The sequence below is a fragment of the Rousettus aegyptiacus genome, unplaced genomic scaffold (assembly GCF_014176215.1).
Source record: "Rousettus aegyptiacus isolate mRouAeg1 unplaced genomic scaffold, mRouAeg1.p scaffold_m13_p_3, whole genome shotgun sequence".
In the NCBI taxonomy this organism is placed as follows: domain Eukaryota; kingdom Metazoa; phylum Chordata; class Mammalia; order Chiroptera; family Pteropodidae; genus Rousettus; species Rousettus aegyptiacus.
The window spans coordinates 50,684,318-50,700,764 of NW_023416306.1; the positions used below are offsets into that span (position 1 = coordinate 50,684,318).

The following is a 16,447-nucleotide window of genomic DNA, read 5'->3' on the forward strand; positions in this document are numbered from 1 at the left end:
GCGCGCCGGAGGCCGCCATAGGCCCGCGTCCGGGCACAGGACGACGTGTGGCGCGTGGACTCCATCAGGTCCAGCCCTGCGGGAACTCGATCGGCGCTTCCGGGCAAGGTTCTATGCACCTGTTCCTTCCTTCTGCTCAGGTGTCTTCCCGTTCTGGGAAAAAGTGGACATGACCATCCTTAGAGAACAATATGCGCGTCAGCTAACCTAGGTTAAAAACAGTGAGGAAGATTAAGCCCAAAGTAAGAAGGTGCCTGGCACCTTTAAGCTGTTTGGAAGTTCACGTGACCCACTAAGTGCCGGGTCCCTGGCGGTCACGTGACGGCGCGCGCGCCCTCGCGCAGGGAGAGCCTGCTGGCGCTGTGCGCGCGCCTTCGCCGCTGCCTCCCATCCCCTCGACGGGAGGGTGAGGAGCGGCGGAGGGATCAGCGTCCGGGGCCGGGTGCGCGTGCGCACGGAACAGCTGTCACCCCAGTGCGGAACTAGTCTTCCAAATTTCCCAAATCTCCCTGGGTCAGAGGCCCCCGTCTTCCTTCTCAGGGTTGTGTCCTCGCCCCACCCGCGCGCCAGGTAACCGCTTTTCCGGAGTCCGGGGGATGGAGGCTGTGGGGGGAGGGGCCCGGGCGGTCTTCCCGGCAGTGCCCCACTCCGCGCGGGGCAGCGGGGGGTGCCCGCGTCGGAGGAAGCGGAGACGCAGGACCCGAGACGCTCTTTCTGCGGCCCCTGTGACTGTCATGCTGGGAGGAGAGCGGCCGGCCATGGTCGCAGGGGAGGGAGGCGGGAGCCAGTGACAGCCGGCTCTGGCCCTCACTGGGGTTCGGTCCCCGCGTTCGCCGTTTTCCTGGGGGCCGGAGTCGGGGTCGTGCTCATTGGAGCAGAGGAGCGTGCGGGTGGTCCAGGGATGCTGATTCCTTTCCTTTCCCCTTCCAGCCGAGTCTGTGGCGGACTCGGGGAAGCAGGGCCTGCTGCACCCCTCGGGGCCATCTCTTCCCTGGGACTGTCACCACTGCGGAGTGAGGGTGGGGGTTCCTCTCCAGAACACTCGGTCGCAGGCAACCAACCTCTCTCCGGAATTCGTTCTCAGTACCCGTGGCTGTCCTTTTGGTTTTTCCGGCATGGAGCCATCTCTTCCTGCAGTGCCCGACGCCACGATGCGGCGTAGATAGTGGGTGCTTAATAAATATGAGTTGGCTCGGGTCGCGTGGAATGCCAGGGACGTGGCGTGGGGTGGCTAAGTGGAGGAGGGAGCCAGGCAGGCTGGGGCTCCGGGCTCGAGCTTGAGTTTTTCCTCGAGGCTCAGCCAATGAAACCGGCAGGACTCGATTCGGATGCTTTCCGGGTGAACTCGGACCAATCTCCCCTAGCTGCACTGTGCACGTCTGCACCGGCTGGCTTCGGTTGAGGGCGATTTCTGGGAGGGGTTTTGTTTGGTTCCTCCTCGGGGAGAAGGGAGGGCAAACTTTTTTTTTTAGCACTTGGTAAATTACCACGCGAGGTGATTTATCAAGCACTGCTTCGGAAATGTAGGTTAGAAGTTGCAGTTGGTCCATCTTATCTTGGTGAAAGTTTCCGGTAGGCTCTGTCCACCAAACTTTGCCCTACTTCACCCATTTGAATTTGTAGTATTTTTTGTGTTTAACCTCGGGAAAATTGCCTTCATTGTTTCTATGGCAACAGCTGATAGTCTATCTTCGAAATGTTGTGGTTGAAAATTAGTGGCTTTGATTCTTAAAGGTCCATTTTTACTTAGTAGCACTCGGTTCTCCAAGATCGTTACTCAAATTCTGCCTCGCTGGTCCTCTCCCATTCCCTCTGCTTTGTTTTGAAATGTATTGCATGGGGATTCAGTTTTTTTGGCCCTCTTTCTCCCAACTTAACGTGTTACGAAAAGTTTGCACAAAATCTTTACAGCACCCCACGAACATGGTAATACGATGCAATTTAAATCGGAGACGTGTTTCACATTAACAGACTTTAATCGGTTGCTTTTCTAGAGTTAAGCTTATGTTTTAAATGTTGCACGTACACAAATGCTCTTTAAAAAGTCCATTAACCATTCCATTGAAATGAATTTTTAAATAAGATGAACAGGTACTTAATTTTTCTAAAAGGTTTTTTAGGTTTAGGTTTCTGTTTAAGGATTAAAATGTGATGTATTGAGTTTTCTTCAGGACACCTTCTGAATCACCCAGGGCTAGGTTAGATTAGTCTTTTTCTAAGGTTTCTTTTTTCATTGTTTTCTAATTGCCTCTTGACATTTCTCTCCTACTAGAATGTTAGGGCTTTGAGGGCAGGTTCTGTACTGTGTTTTTTTTTTTTTTTAATTGTATTTCCAGCAATTTACCACAGTGCTTGAAGTGCACAACATGTGTTGTCTTTTTAAATAACAGCTTTATTGAGATATAATTCATATACCATACAGCCCCCCCCCACCCGGTTTATGCAATGGTATATGCAACCATTACCAGTTAATTTTAGAACATTTTTATGACTTCAAAGAGAAACCCTGTTCCCATTAGCAGTTTCTCTCCCAACTCCCTTCCCCTCCAGGATTAGGCAATTTGCTTTCTTTTTAAATAGATTTGCTTATTCTGGACATTTCATATAAACAGAATCACATAATTATGTCTTTTGTCACAGATTCTTTCACTTAGTATAATGTTGTCAGGGTTCATTCATATTGTCACATATTATTAGTATTTCATTCCTTTTTTATGGCTGAATAATATATCATCGTATGGATATATCACATTTATGTATCGGTTGATGAGTATTTGGGTTGTTCCCACTTTTTGACTATTATGAATAATGCTGCTATGAACATTCATTAACTAGTTTTTGTATGGGTTTATATTTTCTTTACTCTTGGGTAAATAACTAGGATGAAATTGCTGGGTTAAACACTTCCTTCTGAATGAATGAATGAATGAATGAGTAAGGAAGGGGAAGTTAGTCTTGAGGGATACTCTCTCTCTAGGTCTTTAAGAGGCCATAGACCCTTTCCTGCCCCACTACCAAGTCCTTTTCTCTAGAGGCCAGAATTCTCTGTGTGGGTCTTTGTCCTTCAGATAGTGCTGTGTTTGTTTTGTCTAGATGTCATTAAGATCATCCCTTTCTGTTTGCACAGCCTTTCTTTATACAGTTAGTGATTATTCCCTTATGTTTACTCATTATATATTATCGATATGGTGATAAAACAGGTATATTGCATACTGTCATTAAAATCAGTGTCTACTGCAGGTCTTTTAATCTTAAAATTTGTTTCTTTTCATTGAATGGGAATATCTAATGCTCTTCTCCCCACCTCCATTTCTAATATGAATTTCTTGGGAGTTATGCCCTAGTTAAAGTCACTGTATTTTCTTTATCCTTACCAGTCTAGATGGGTTTGTGGAGCTTTTTATATTTCAGTATAAATTTAAAATATTAGATTATTGTCTTTTCATTTCCTCCAACCCCCAAAGATTTCATTTTCGCCCTTACCCTCCCTACCCTTTGGGAGAAGATGTTGGTAATGTAAATCTATACTTGTAGGGGAAAGGATTAGGCCCACTTAAGCAATGGGAGCAATCCCTTTAAGGAACCTATCCACCCTGCTTCTCCTTCATGTCCTGCCATCGTTCTTTCCCTGAGGATCGAGTCCTAACTCTCAGCTCTTAGTAAATTTAGCCAATCTCCTTCTTTCCAACAATCTCATTTTTTCTCCCCAGTTCTTTGGCAGGGTTGGGCTTGATATCCTGCTCATATTCTTGTTCCCTCTGCCTAGACTTCTACCCCTATCTGTGCTTCTTAGGTTAATTTCACATCAGCCTTCAGAAAGCTGTTATCACTTCTTCAAGTTAGTCTTTCTTTAATCTTGTACACTTGTCGTAACAGCTTTCTGTAATCTTCATAGTCTTAAAAATTTACACTGTTTGTTATATATCATGCTTTGCTCTCCAGCCCTGTATATGCACAGAAAAAGGTCCACATAAAATATTGAACGTGGTTAGTTACTTCTTGGTGATGGAATTACAGGCAATTCGTCTCTTTCATGTATATCTGAATTGTATCAGTATGACCTTTGTGAGCACAGAAAAAAGAAAATTCATGTTTATAGGAAAGTCTGGAAACAGAATGTAGAAGAAAAAGAAAAATCATCAGTAACAGCCATTTTCATTTTTGTAAATTTATTTCTAACTTGTTCTATTTTTATTAATAACCTAGATGAGATTTTCCTATAGCTTCAATGTCAAACTTTTATTACATTTTGATTCTTTCTCCTGTCTAGGGACTTCTAGGGGATGATGAGGATACTTACCATTAGTTGCCAAGGGATGGAATTTCTGTTATTGAAATTAAGCTGGTTCTTAGGGAACAGAATCTGGCATCTGTTATTTGGATATGTGAACTAGTATGTGCTCAATAACTTATCTCCGTTTTTTCCCTGAGAAATATCCTTACTAGTACATCTCATAGTACTACAGTATTTCCTTGGAATATTGCTTGCTATTTGCATTATTTATCTTATTTTTGATGGGTGATTTATTATGCTGAGTAGTTGGTACATTTCTTCAAATGTTAGGTGTGGAGCATATAGCAGTGAACACAGTAGACAAGTGATTCCCTATGATTTCATGAAAGAGGATTATATTGAATGTGAGTGTTTAGTTACACTTTTGCTCTATATTTTCAGATATACAGTGGCTTTAGCTACTATGGTATTTATAGTATTTATGCTGCTCCAGAGAATCTTTAAAACTTATTTTAGATTCTTTCGGGTTTGTATTATGCTATACTTTTGACAGATATTTAGGGAGCAGAATAATGTCTCATCAAAACCCTTTTGGTGATGACTTCCTTTTTTATATCTTCATTCAGTTCCAGTTATTAATTTGGCATCTCTACCAGTTAACTATACCAAATTGAACTCCAGCTTTCTTCTCAGCTCTACTTCTCCCGGGTTTCTCATGCATCTGATCCATTTCATTGCTCATTCTAGAGTTATCCCAGATACATCGTGGTTCCTCAGTCCTCACACCAAAACCATCACCAATGTTTGTCACTTCTGCTTCCTAAATATGTATCAGATCAATCCCCTAGTGTCCACCTGGCATCATCTCAGTATCTACTGCAGCCTTCCTATCTTCACTCCACTCAGTGAGCTTTTAAAATGTAAATCAGATCATTCTCATTGCCCTGAGGACATTTAAAATTCCTGCATTATCTTCTACTCAAATTCCTCTCAAGCCTTTTCTAGATGGTCTACTTTTCCTGTCTGCCCACTGGTTTTCCTTTTCCTCAAATTATAGGCTTTTGCTGAAGAGCTATTTGCTTCCAGGCAGACTTTTCCTTCCACTTTCTTCTTTTCTATACATCTTTCTAGTCTCTGCTTGAACGTACTTCCTCAGAATCCTGACCTGTCACCATCCACACCTCTTGGCTAATCCTGATCAGCTTCCATAATAATAATCTATCTTACTTTCCTAAAAATTTCCTTCTATAACACTTACCAGTTATTGATCTTATTTATGTGATTATTCAATTGTTTGTTTCTAAACTGTAAGAATTCTAAACTGTAAGGGATCAAGTATTTTTTTTTTCACTTATGTCACACCAGCACACCATTGTCTCACCAGCACTACATTATAGCTGCCCAAATTTGTTGTACAGACTCATGACTTTTACATCTATGAAAAAATTAAGGAAATTAAAATCAGGGCACACAGTAAAAAATATGTTTTACCCATTCTGATCAAACACATACATGCATATATAAAACTGAAACAAAAATTTCACAAAGCAGTGCTTTGCCAGCTGTGCTCTACTGTGGTAATTTCTGTTTTGTTCTATATCACATATACAAATGGAGTAGGACTGCAGACTGCAGTTTAAACAGCACAGCCCCTAGGCAATACAAGGAAAATGCTTCACTTCCATTAGCCCCTCCCCCCTTTTTTGAAACACAATTGGTATTTCTCAGTCTTTTCTGATGGAAAGTACAAGTATAGTTTTAAATACCATCTCCTCCTCCCTACCCTTTCCCCATTAAAAGAAATGTCTACTGTTGAAAGTTCTATTTAGAAATTGGGGCCTGATCTCAAAGGAGGGATGGTTAAGGTCAGGTTGAGAAAAATCTAAACCTGACTTTCCCTTAGTTCTTATGTTGTAGGCTTCTCTGGGCCACTAATAGCTGGTACTCTTCCCACCCTACTTCACAGAGCTCAATACCAGTGTGTGGACAGTTATTGATTTTTAATGCTGGCCTCTTATCAGTTTTGTTTTCTCAATTTTTTACAAACCAAATAAAATTCCAAAAATGAAAACAAGAGGATCAAGGCAAACCAGTAAGTATTTGTTAATGTATGAATTAAGGAGCCTGGCTGGGTAAGGGTGACACAGTCAGTGGATCACTAGAGCTGATCCTTAGAGCTGCAGTTCTTATTTGTTTGCTTTCCAGAAGATTTGGTGCTGTTTGGTCCTGCCATGAGATGTTGATTTCTTATCTATTTTGCTAACTAAATATTAGAAATAACCTAGGTGTCTAGCACAAGGGCTATTTTAACTGAACACTGTGTTGTGATATTCATAACTTGGAAGTACATTTAAAAATATTAGATAATTTCAAACCTATGTTTGATGAAAAAAAGTATACAAAATCATATACATTGTATGATCTGTTTTGTGTTTAAACATTTGTAAATGTGCATATGTTTAGAAAAAATACACTAGAATGTTAACTTGTAGTGAGATACGGGTAATTTTGATTTTCCTTTATTGAAGAATTTTTTTGAGAATCACCATTATTGCATTTATAATCAGAAAGTCTTGATTAAAAAAACAAATTTCATATACATTAACATGCATATGAAAATAAGAAAAATAACATCTTTATTAAAATGGTGTCTAGAGCTCAGGTTTCAGTAGCTGTTGTTTTTTGGAGACCCCTGTTCAGGTGGGATGCACATTCTACTTTTTTGATATGTAAAGTTGCAGTGCATGGCGATCTAGGTTTTCGCTCCCAGCCTGAATTGTTTTCCTTTCCTGTCTAAGGTATTAAAGCTTACCGAGCTTCATTTTTCATCTTTATTTATTTATTTATTTTTTGCTGAAATAGGATTTCATTTTTCCCTGCCTGGTTTAAGCACTTATTACTCGATAATTTGGAAAGTTGTAATATCCCTCATTAAACCCAACTCTCTGGTGTGAGTTGAAAAGATGGAGAGGGTTTTGGGTGAATTAGGGAGTACACAGACGACATCTTCTTTTTGTTAACTTTGGAAAATGTCTAGTTATAGTGAGACAAACAAAATTGAAGCAAACATACAGTGATAGTTTAAATGTGTAATCATCAGTAAATTTTCCGAAACCAATTGAAATTGTTTAGTCTTTCAACACTCAAGCCTTAGTAGATTAAATTAAATATTTGGAAATAGATTTGATAGCTGTACAAAATAGGTATTCTAAATATCGATTTATTTATTAAAGAAGGAATGGGAAAGCTTTAAATTAGAAATGTTAAAGTAAGACAGTTGGCTGAACAGATAGGACCTTTTGTGCGTGCGCGCGTGTGTGTGTGTGTGTGTGTGTGTGTGTGTGTGTGTGAGCACTTTTAGGGGACTTCATAGCCCTCTTTTCATTTTCAGCATTGCAGGTTCTGCACTTGATCCAGAGTATGTCAGGCATTGGATGACTAATGTCCTCAGTGTCGCTCTCTAATCAAACTCACAAGAGGAACAAGAACCCAGATCCAGAATATTTGTGTCTGCTCTTCAGGGCTCTTCCTAGAATATCTTGCTCCATGGGAAAGCGCGTGAGGGAATCACACATCCTTCGATTACAGACACGTTTCCGCAGATGGAGATGGGCAGTGTTGAGCAGTAATCTGAGCAGGGTGTTCTCACCTGCTGGGCTTCTCTGACTCTTGAGAGTTTTACTCATCAGAACATTCTTTTTTCACATACATTTTCCCCTGTTCAGTGAGATTAAAGGATGAGACACATTCCTTCACTTTTGCTCTCTCTTTATCTTCATCTTCTAACTCATTTTTTTTTCTTTCACCAGACATTTGTTGAAATTCCAGTTCTGAGGACATAACTTTTGTCTCTGGTTGAATATCAGTCATGTTGCTTCTGTTCTGTTTCGGAAGTCCATCAGATACTCAGAAATATCACAGGCGTCCCTTTGAGTGGGAGACTGATGGTGTAGGCTCTTTTTTTGCAGGTAGCCCTTTCACCATTCTGTTATTTATTTTTACTTTCAAAAGGAACCCTTGCCTGAAATTTGGACACTTTTACTGAGAACTCTCAGTCCACAACATTCAGGCAGCTCTCATTAGCAGAAAGAATCTGACCTTGGTATAGGTAAATTCATTTTTAATTCCTTTTGTTAATTTTATTTATGTATTTTTGTTTATTTTTAAAATAATGTTATTTACATAAATGTATGTTAAATAGCATTTTATTATTTTAAATAGGTAATGCAAGGTATATGACAAGGTATAAAATTTAGAAGGTATAAATGGGTAAAAAGTACATATTCCCACCTTTGGCTATCAGACAACCCGTTTCCTCCTTTTGGTCAACCACTTTTAAACAGTTTTTTAGGGTTTTTCTGAGAGATATTCTATATAAGATATTCTGTATAAGCACATACATGCATGCATGTGTATACTTTTTTTTTACACAAATGATAGTATCCATATTTACTGTTCTCAATATTTTTTTCATTTAACAAGGTAACTTGCATGTGGTTTTTAAAATAATGAGTAGATATAAAGCTCTCTTTTTAAAAAATAATTTTATGGTGTTACATTGTGTGCATGTACCATAATTTAACCAGTGCAATATTGAAAGTCATTTAGGTTGATTTTGTTTTACACAACGATTTATCATTACCTCAATGTTTTAATTATTGTAGCTTTATAACACATTTTCAGAACTTTCTGGGCTATTATTATTTATTTTTTCCTCATTATATTTAGCTTTAGAATGAATATGTCAGATTTCAAAATGTATTGATAGTTTTATTGAGAATAAGCTTATAGAGAAATATCTTACAGAGAATTATCAATCTTTAAGATGTTGAGTTTTCTTGCACAAAAATATGATATGTGATTTGTCTTAAGTCCTTATAAAGGACATTTTAAATATGTCTTTACATGGATTTTGCACATTTTGTAAATTCTTCCTTTGTATTTATTTTTAAAATAAGTTTCATTTTTTTACTTTGGTACAATCTCAGACTTTTAGAAAAGTTGCATTATAGTACAAAGAATTTTTATTTGCTTGAAAAATTTGCCTTTACACCCTATCACTCCTCAATATTTGGTCTATTTTCTACAAAGACAGTTTTTTACATAACCACAGCATACCCATCAAAATAAAGAAGTTAACAGTGATACATTGCTGTCATCTAATCCTTCAACCCTTTACTTTCACCATTTGCTGTAGTAATGTTCTTGGTGACAAAAATATCCAGTCCAGAATGATGCATTTCATTTTCTTGTTTTTGGGAAAGCACCCTTTAGTCTCAAATAGTGTTTAGTCTGTCTTTGATTTTCATAAAGTTGACACCTTTGAAAATTACAGGCCATTTAGTTTATAGATTCTTCCTTACTTTTTGTTTGTATGATGTTTCCTCATGATTAGATTCTTGAGGCATCTTTGGCAGTATTTTAATTACATGTTATCTGGTGGCACACAATTTCATTTTGTTGTTTGACTGGTAGTGTTCACTTTGCTTGATTAAGATAGAGTCTTCTATGTTTCTCTGTTCTAATGTTTCTGTTTGTTTTGGAAAAAAACTGTAAATATCTTGTTTCTTATTAAGCTTTTAATTCTTTTCATCAATTTGAATTTATGGTTTCCTATTTTATTCAATGAGTTTTAATCTGTTAATGTTATTTATATTGATACTTAAATTGTGATAGTTTTGGCCCATGGGAATCCTTTAAACTAGATTCTGTGTCCTTTTGATACGTCCCATCTTTCTTTGAGCACTGCCTTTCAGGCACAGTGAAATATTCAGGCTCATCTTGAGCTTTCCCTACCCCAAATATTTAGAAACCAAGATCTAGGTGCTTATCGATATTGGAGTGTTGCTCTTATACCCTCTTAGTGAGTAGAGCTGAATCTGTGTATGTTCAGATATACATTTATTTGAGTATGTGTTTATATACTTATCCATATATTCACACATTCACACACGTATACAAAGAATTATATAACAAATGTACTAATATTGAACCATTCTTGCACCCCTGGCATAACCTTTGGTCATGGTTTATTATTTTAATGTGCTTTGGATTTTGCTTCCTCATTTTTTAGAGGAATTTTCATCATTGCCCTAAAATGAAATTATTTTGCAATTTTTTTGGGCCAGTTGTCAGGTTTTGTTACTCATTTTAGGCTTGCTTCTTAAAGGATTTTAAAGCTTGTTTTTTTTTTTTCTTGTGCTCAGGAACAGCTTAAATAACATTGGATTTGTTTCTTAAAAATTGAGCATAATTTTGTGAAACCATCTGGGTTTGGCGCTGCAGATTTCTTCTAAATTCAGCGGGCTTTATTTTATTTTATTTTTTTATGGTAGCTGGAGAGCTTTGCAAACAGGTCAGTTATTTAGGGCCTGGGGCCGGGGGATACTAAACGTGCAGTTTATTGTACCTACTTTCTGTCTGACTTTGGGAAAGTCATTTCCATTCCTGAGTTTCATCATCTCTCAAATGGCAATCACAGCCTGCTAATCTCAGAAAACTTTTAAGAATGAAAACGAAGTATTGTATGTTAAAATACAGTAAAGAACCAAGCAAATGTAACGCTTGTTTTTTTCCAAATGTTCTTTTTATTGAGATGGTGGTGGTATTCAAAGAGTTCATGAAGATAGCTCTCAGTATTATACTATTGGAGTTTATTAAACACATAGATTGGATCTTCCTGCCAAAGACCAGGCAAATGGAGAAAGACCAGGTAAATGGAGACATTTGTTTTGCTATTAACAACAAAGAAAAATTTGAAATCAAACAAACAAAATGTTGCCTAGATTTTTTTTCCTTTTCTTTCTTTCTTTCTTTCTTTTTTTTGGTGAATGCTAGTGAGGGTTTCTTCTTATATTTCTTGAAACCCGTTTTTATAATCAGTGAGAAGCCTTGGACAACAGATTATGATTTCTTTTATGCTTGTATCATGATTGTATTTGTATTTATTGTAATTTGGTTAAATATTTGAGATTTTGAGGAAAATTAAACTCATCTAGTAGATATTGAAAACACTTTTAGATGTGATCGAATGCCAAGGAAACCCTGTGTTGGTATCAGGAGTCAGAGAATAAATGATCAGCAATTACCTGTGCAAGGTACTGTGCCCAACATTGCATGTAGGGTGAAAATATAGTAAATCCCTTTCCCTCAGCCTTGGTCTTTTAGACAGGTAGTTACCAAAAATGTGCAAATTGTCACCGTTTTTTAAAATAGTATTCCTTGCATTCATTAATAATGAAACAAGCAAAGACAGTCAGATTGTTTTATCTGTTTTCCAAACATTTTTTCCCCCGTTATAGCTGATAGAGCATATGCTATTGTGAATCTTTAGGAGTAATTTCAAAGTTTGCATATTAAATTGCCTTTAAATGCTTTCAAAATATTTCAAATTTGGGGCCTCTTTTTTCCCCCCCCTATTTTAAACTAAGAATGGATCAGTTATGTGGCCTCCTGTGACTTCTTCCAATAGGCCTAAATAGTTTCCGTAATCTCAGATGTTATCTCAGTGGAGAGTTAATGATGATGCGGTTCTAACTCTGGCGCCAGGGAACCCGCAGGTGCGCAGTGGCGCAGTCCAGAAGTCAACGAGAGGCTGGCTGGCCAGCCTACTTGCTGCATAGGGCCATGGGCCGCGCGGCGTGCGTGGTGGGTGAAGCGGGGCCGTGGTAGCCCAGAAGCCACATCAGGTGCTGTGTGTACGGGGCATCGGGACCTGGGAGACCTGGGAGACTCAGGCCGCCCTTGCCCGTGCCAAGAAACGTTTTTTCCTTACCAGGCTTCCTGAGGGAGACAATCCAAGCCCAGTAAGCTTTTAGTTGGAACTCAAAATCGTGTGAAATGCAAGGTTTGGAAACTGTTTACATTACTTTCTTTGGCTATTTTGTATGTCCTTACCAACTCCACTGCATAATGATATGAACTTAGGAAGTGAATAAGGTTTATATATTCATAGTCATAGGAGAACAATCCTTTTTTCTGTTCATGTAGAATCATTAGTTGGCATTAATTGAATTTTTCTTTTTTTTGGTAATTTGCCTAAAAATTAGAATTAACAATTAAGTGTTTTTAACGCTAATATTTATTGAAAACTCTTCATATTTTCTCTTTTTAGCTCTTTTCTAAGGGTTGTGAATCTCATAATCAGATACATTACATTTGTATGTTTTAAAAATTATTTTTACATTTTTCATAAGTTTTAAAGCATTTTTCTTCCTGGGTTAGATGTTTTATTGCTAGGCAGATTAGAGATTACTTCTGTCTTCAAATTAAAAATAGGTTTAGAAGGCAAGTCTGACAGGAAAGAAAATATTGATCATTTTTAATTAGTTTTCTGTTCTTAAAAATTAATATCAAGGTGATGCTTTCCTTTCTTTGTCTAGTGATCATTGTCTATCACATACTTTTCTATATTACTTTAGAATTTATTTTTTACTTTCTTTCAAAAGAGGATTTAGCACTGTTGGCTAAATTATGCCCTGCTTGTGTTTTTATTTTTTTCTTTACTGTCTTCTCTGTATCTTTGACAAATTGAATGATAAGATATAACGTGATATTTTCCTGGATCCCATGTGAGAACTTGCTTTTTAAAAACAGTACAAACTACTTCCTAGATAAACAGATTTATTTAGAATTACTGTTATTTGTAAACTTTCTTTTTTCCTGTTGTTAATGATGCATTTCTGCCAAGATTTCTTCCCAGATCAGAGTATTGGAAGGATGCACAGTTCACATAGCTAGAAAAGATTTTTATCCTAGTGTGCAAATGTTTTTCTACACAAATTACCTCTTAGTGTTAAAGTCATCATTGATATTGTAGTTGATTACTTAAAAGCTGTTTTACCAAAGGAGCCTTGTTCATTTAATCTGTAAATTTGTAGTTGTTTATAGGTCTTTTATTGGTTTTATAGCAGCGTAAGATTAAGGTACTTGAATACAAATATATAACCCAACCGTAGACTTTTCAATTAAAATAATGTCACAAAATACAGTTAAAAACATTTTTAAGTCTTTTGTTGGAATGTTCATGGTATTTAGGTATGTCCTGCTTTTGATAAATTTAATATACAAAAATATGGAATTGCCATAACTAAAAACTAGAAGTATTTGGTATTACAGAATAGCTTCCGCATAGAATTAAAAAAAATCTCAGTTTAATTTTATAAAACAATTTTAGACTGTAATAAAGAATAAAAATAATTTATTTTTCTTTGAGCAGAAGTAGTTGTAGCCCAGGAGACACAGATTCAGGTAGCAACCTAAGTTGTGTTCCACTGAGACAAAAGAGAGGCCATCTTTTATAGAGAAAATTCCCACCCAAGTCCCCAGTTTTGTGCAGATGACGTTTCCAAAATATATAGTCCAAATAATGGTTAGTATAGATGCAAATGAGAGAACAATTTGTGTAGTTCTTATTGGACAGGGCACGTCTCAGTCCATTGGTAGAAAGATAAAACCAGGGCTGCCTTTCAGTGGTCAGCTTGGATGGGTAAACAAGCAGGGCATAATGAAGCCAAATTTAGTTTGAGGATCTTCCTAGATTTCACGAGGAGCCCTTGACCAACTGGCCCCTAGACTTTTATTTTTCATAAAATTTGGGCCCTCGGTTGATCATGGGGAATCCATTTCTGCTAATAAATTCTTTCTTGGGATTCACACCAAATGAATCTTTCTTCTCAGGGTCCACATTTTAAAATTTATTTTAATTTTCCAGGTATTTTAAGAAATATATCACTTGTATTGGTTGTTTCATCATTAAACCAAAAAATTTTGATGTAATGCTTGAAGCAGGCAAAAGACATGATACAGTTCCTGTGAATTCACCCAGATATAACTGACCTTCTATCCTGTTTGCTTTCCCTTGGCAACCTTGATCTGATTTTTTGTTCACTTTTCCCATGCTCTTAAAAAATGATATATTTTATATGCATTTTTTCTTAACAGATTAAATTTTATTTTTTAGATTTGTAAAAATGGACATTTGCTTTGAATATTCTAAGACTTAACTTTCTTAGGTTCATCCATATCTTTGGGAGTAGCTTTGGTTTGTTAATTTTCACTGTTGTATAATATTTTACTTGGGTGACAGTACTAAAGTTTATATATTGATTCTCCCGTAGATTGACATTTGAGTTGTTTTTAGCTGTCACAAAAATGCTGCTGTGAACAGTATTGTACATGACTGTTAGTAAACATATGCTATTTTTTCTAGGCCCTAGAGCAGGGTTTTTGAACCTCTGCATTATTGACATTTAGAGCTGGGTAATTCTCTGTTGTGGGTGCTTTCCTCTGCATTGAAGGCTGTTAAGCAGCTTCCTTGGCCTATACACACTGGATGCCACTAGCACTCCTCCACTTGTGAAAAACAAAAATAACTCCAGATATTGCCAGTGACCCTAAGGGAACAAAAGTCATTCCTGATTGAGAACCACTGTTGCCTTCGACTTGTGAACAATTTAAAATTATTAAAAATTTTTATACATAGGTGAATTTTTAATTTATCTTTTAAGTTATAATTTAGAAATTTCTGTTTTTGTAAATATGTATCTCATATAAATAATATTGGATTTCTCCATAATTTTTAAAAGTATAAAGGGTCCCAAGTTTGAGCACGCTGCTTTGATAGTTAATACTTACCTTGTAGGGCCCTTGGGAGGATTAAATGAGTTAGTATTTCCTATGTTAGAGTTGTTATTGGTACTCCCTATTCTCCATAGGAGGATAGCTGACCTTTTTTTTTTTTTTTTTTTTTTTGACCTAAATCCTATTGACCTTCAAGGCCCATCTCAAACTCACCTCTTCTCTGTGCCTTCCCCCACAGTGTCCATCTGTGGTCTTTTCTTTCCCGCAGGCACTCCTATAGCATTTATATTTGTACCTTCAAGTCGAGTTTGGAGTTACATATTGCCTTGTATTGTCAATTTTGCTAGGATTCCTCATCCTTTTAGAATTTCACTTTCTGACAAAGGGGTAGGAACTCCTGGTCAATTTTCCAATCTTTATTACTGTTGTTTTCCTTCTAATTTTCTTCAAGTTAGGCAGTTGTCCTGGGAGGAATTCTTTTTATTTTTGGCTTCTACACCAAGGGGACAGATGGAAGCATATTTCAAGCATTCGCCTCCATTACCATCTACCTGCCTATTTAGTACTCTAAGGCAAAATCCCTATTAACTCCTATGTTTATCTTTTCAATGCTGTGTGACTTTGAGTGAGTTTGTTAACCTCTTGATGTTATGTTATGTTAAATGTTAGCTGCCTCTGCTGTTAGTAATGCAAAGATTCTTCTTTCTGCTTTTGCTTGGACACTTCTTTAGGGATTGATGAGCAGAGTCTTGAGATGACTTTGTGGTCTGCCTTCATTATCTTTTCCATAGTGAGTGCGACTCTTTCAATAGTCAATGCTTGTGTTTTGCATTTTTGAGATAGTTTGCAAGGAGAAGGCATTTTTACTGAGAAGGGTTTAAGAATGTGACATTTGGAAGATTCATGTATCTAGGTAGAGGTTTGGGGTTTTGTAGTTAAAAGCTTGGAAACCAGGAAGATATTGGTTAAATAAGGGCTTGAACTTGAGTAAGTTACTTGATTTTTGTTAATGTAAATAATCAGTTCCTTCCATCCCTCTACTCTGTTTTCCTCTCTCTCACATACAACACTGGAGCCATGAAGTACCTTAGAGATGATTTAGTTCACTGTGTCCCAGACTTCCATATTTGAAAAAGTTGGACTTACATAGGCCAGTAAACTTTTAACCATTTTTTTCTAAAATGAAAATCTTCAAAGAAAACTTATGTTAAGTCTAAAAAAACACCAACAAAGCAGAAAGAGCATTCTCTGGGAATAAAAGATGGAACTTTATGAAAAATCAGAGCATTTTCATTCCTGTTTTTTTTTAGTGAACTGGTAGAATTCTGCACCCTAGTGTTTAGGAATGTTTAATTTGTTTAATTATTTCCTAATGGTTAGGATTTACCACTAACAAGGATGAGATGCTTAGTAGGGTGATACCTCTGAGCATTGATGGAGCTGTCACAGCTCAGCCCACTTCTGAGGCTCTAGTCCAGTGGTTCTTAACTATTTTTTGGGTCATGTGTGATGTATTTTTGAGACTGATGGGAACTATAGATTTCCACCTTGAGTGGGAGAGAGGGAAGAGAATGAACAGGAATATCAAGATTGAAAAGAGTACTGAACTACAGATGAGACCATGAAAAACTT

The 16,447-nt window shown here is 37.3% G+C and overlaps 1 protein-coding gene across 3 annotated transcripts in view; it reads left to right on the plus strand.

Annotated features, from left to right (window-relative positions):
* Positions 1–320: 320 nt before the first annotated feature.
* KDM4C (lysine demethylase 4C) overlaps positions 321–16,447 on the plus strand; it is a 335,813-nt gene continuing 319,686 nt past the window's right edge. The window contains exon 1 of one of the 3 annotated variants that reach the window (XM_016161837.2): positions 321–570. Coding sequence is in view for 1 of the 3 variants with exons in the window: in XM_016161836.2 (XP_016017322.2) it covers positions 12,074–12,080 (7 nt within the window). In the remaining 2 variants the exon portion in view is untranslated. The other 2 variants (XM_016161838.2, XM_016161836.2) reach the window with 2 other exon arrangements.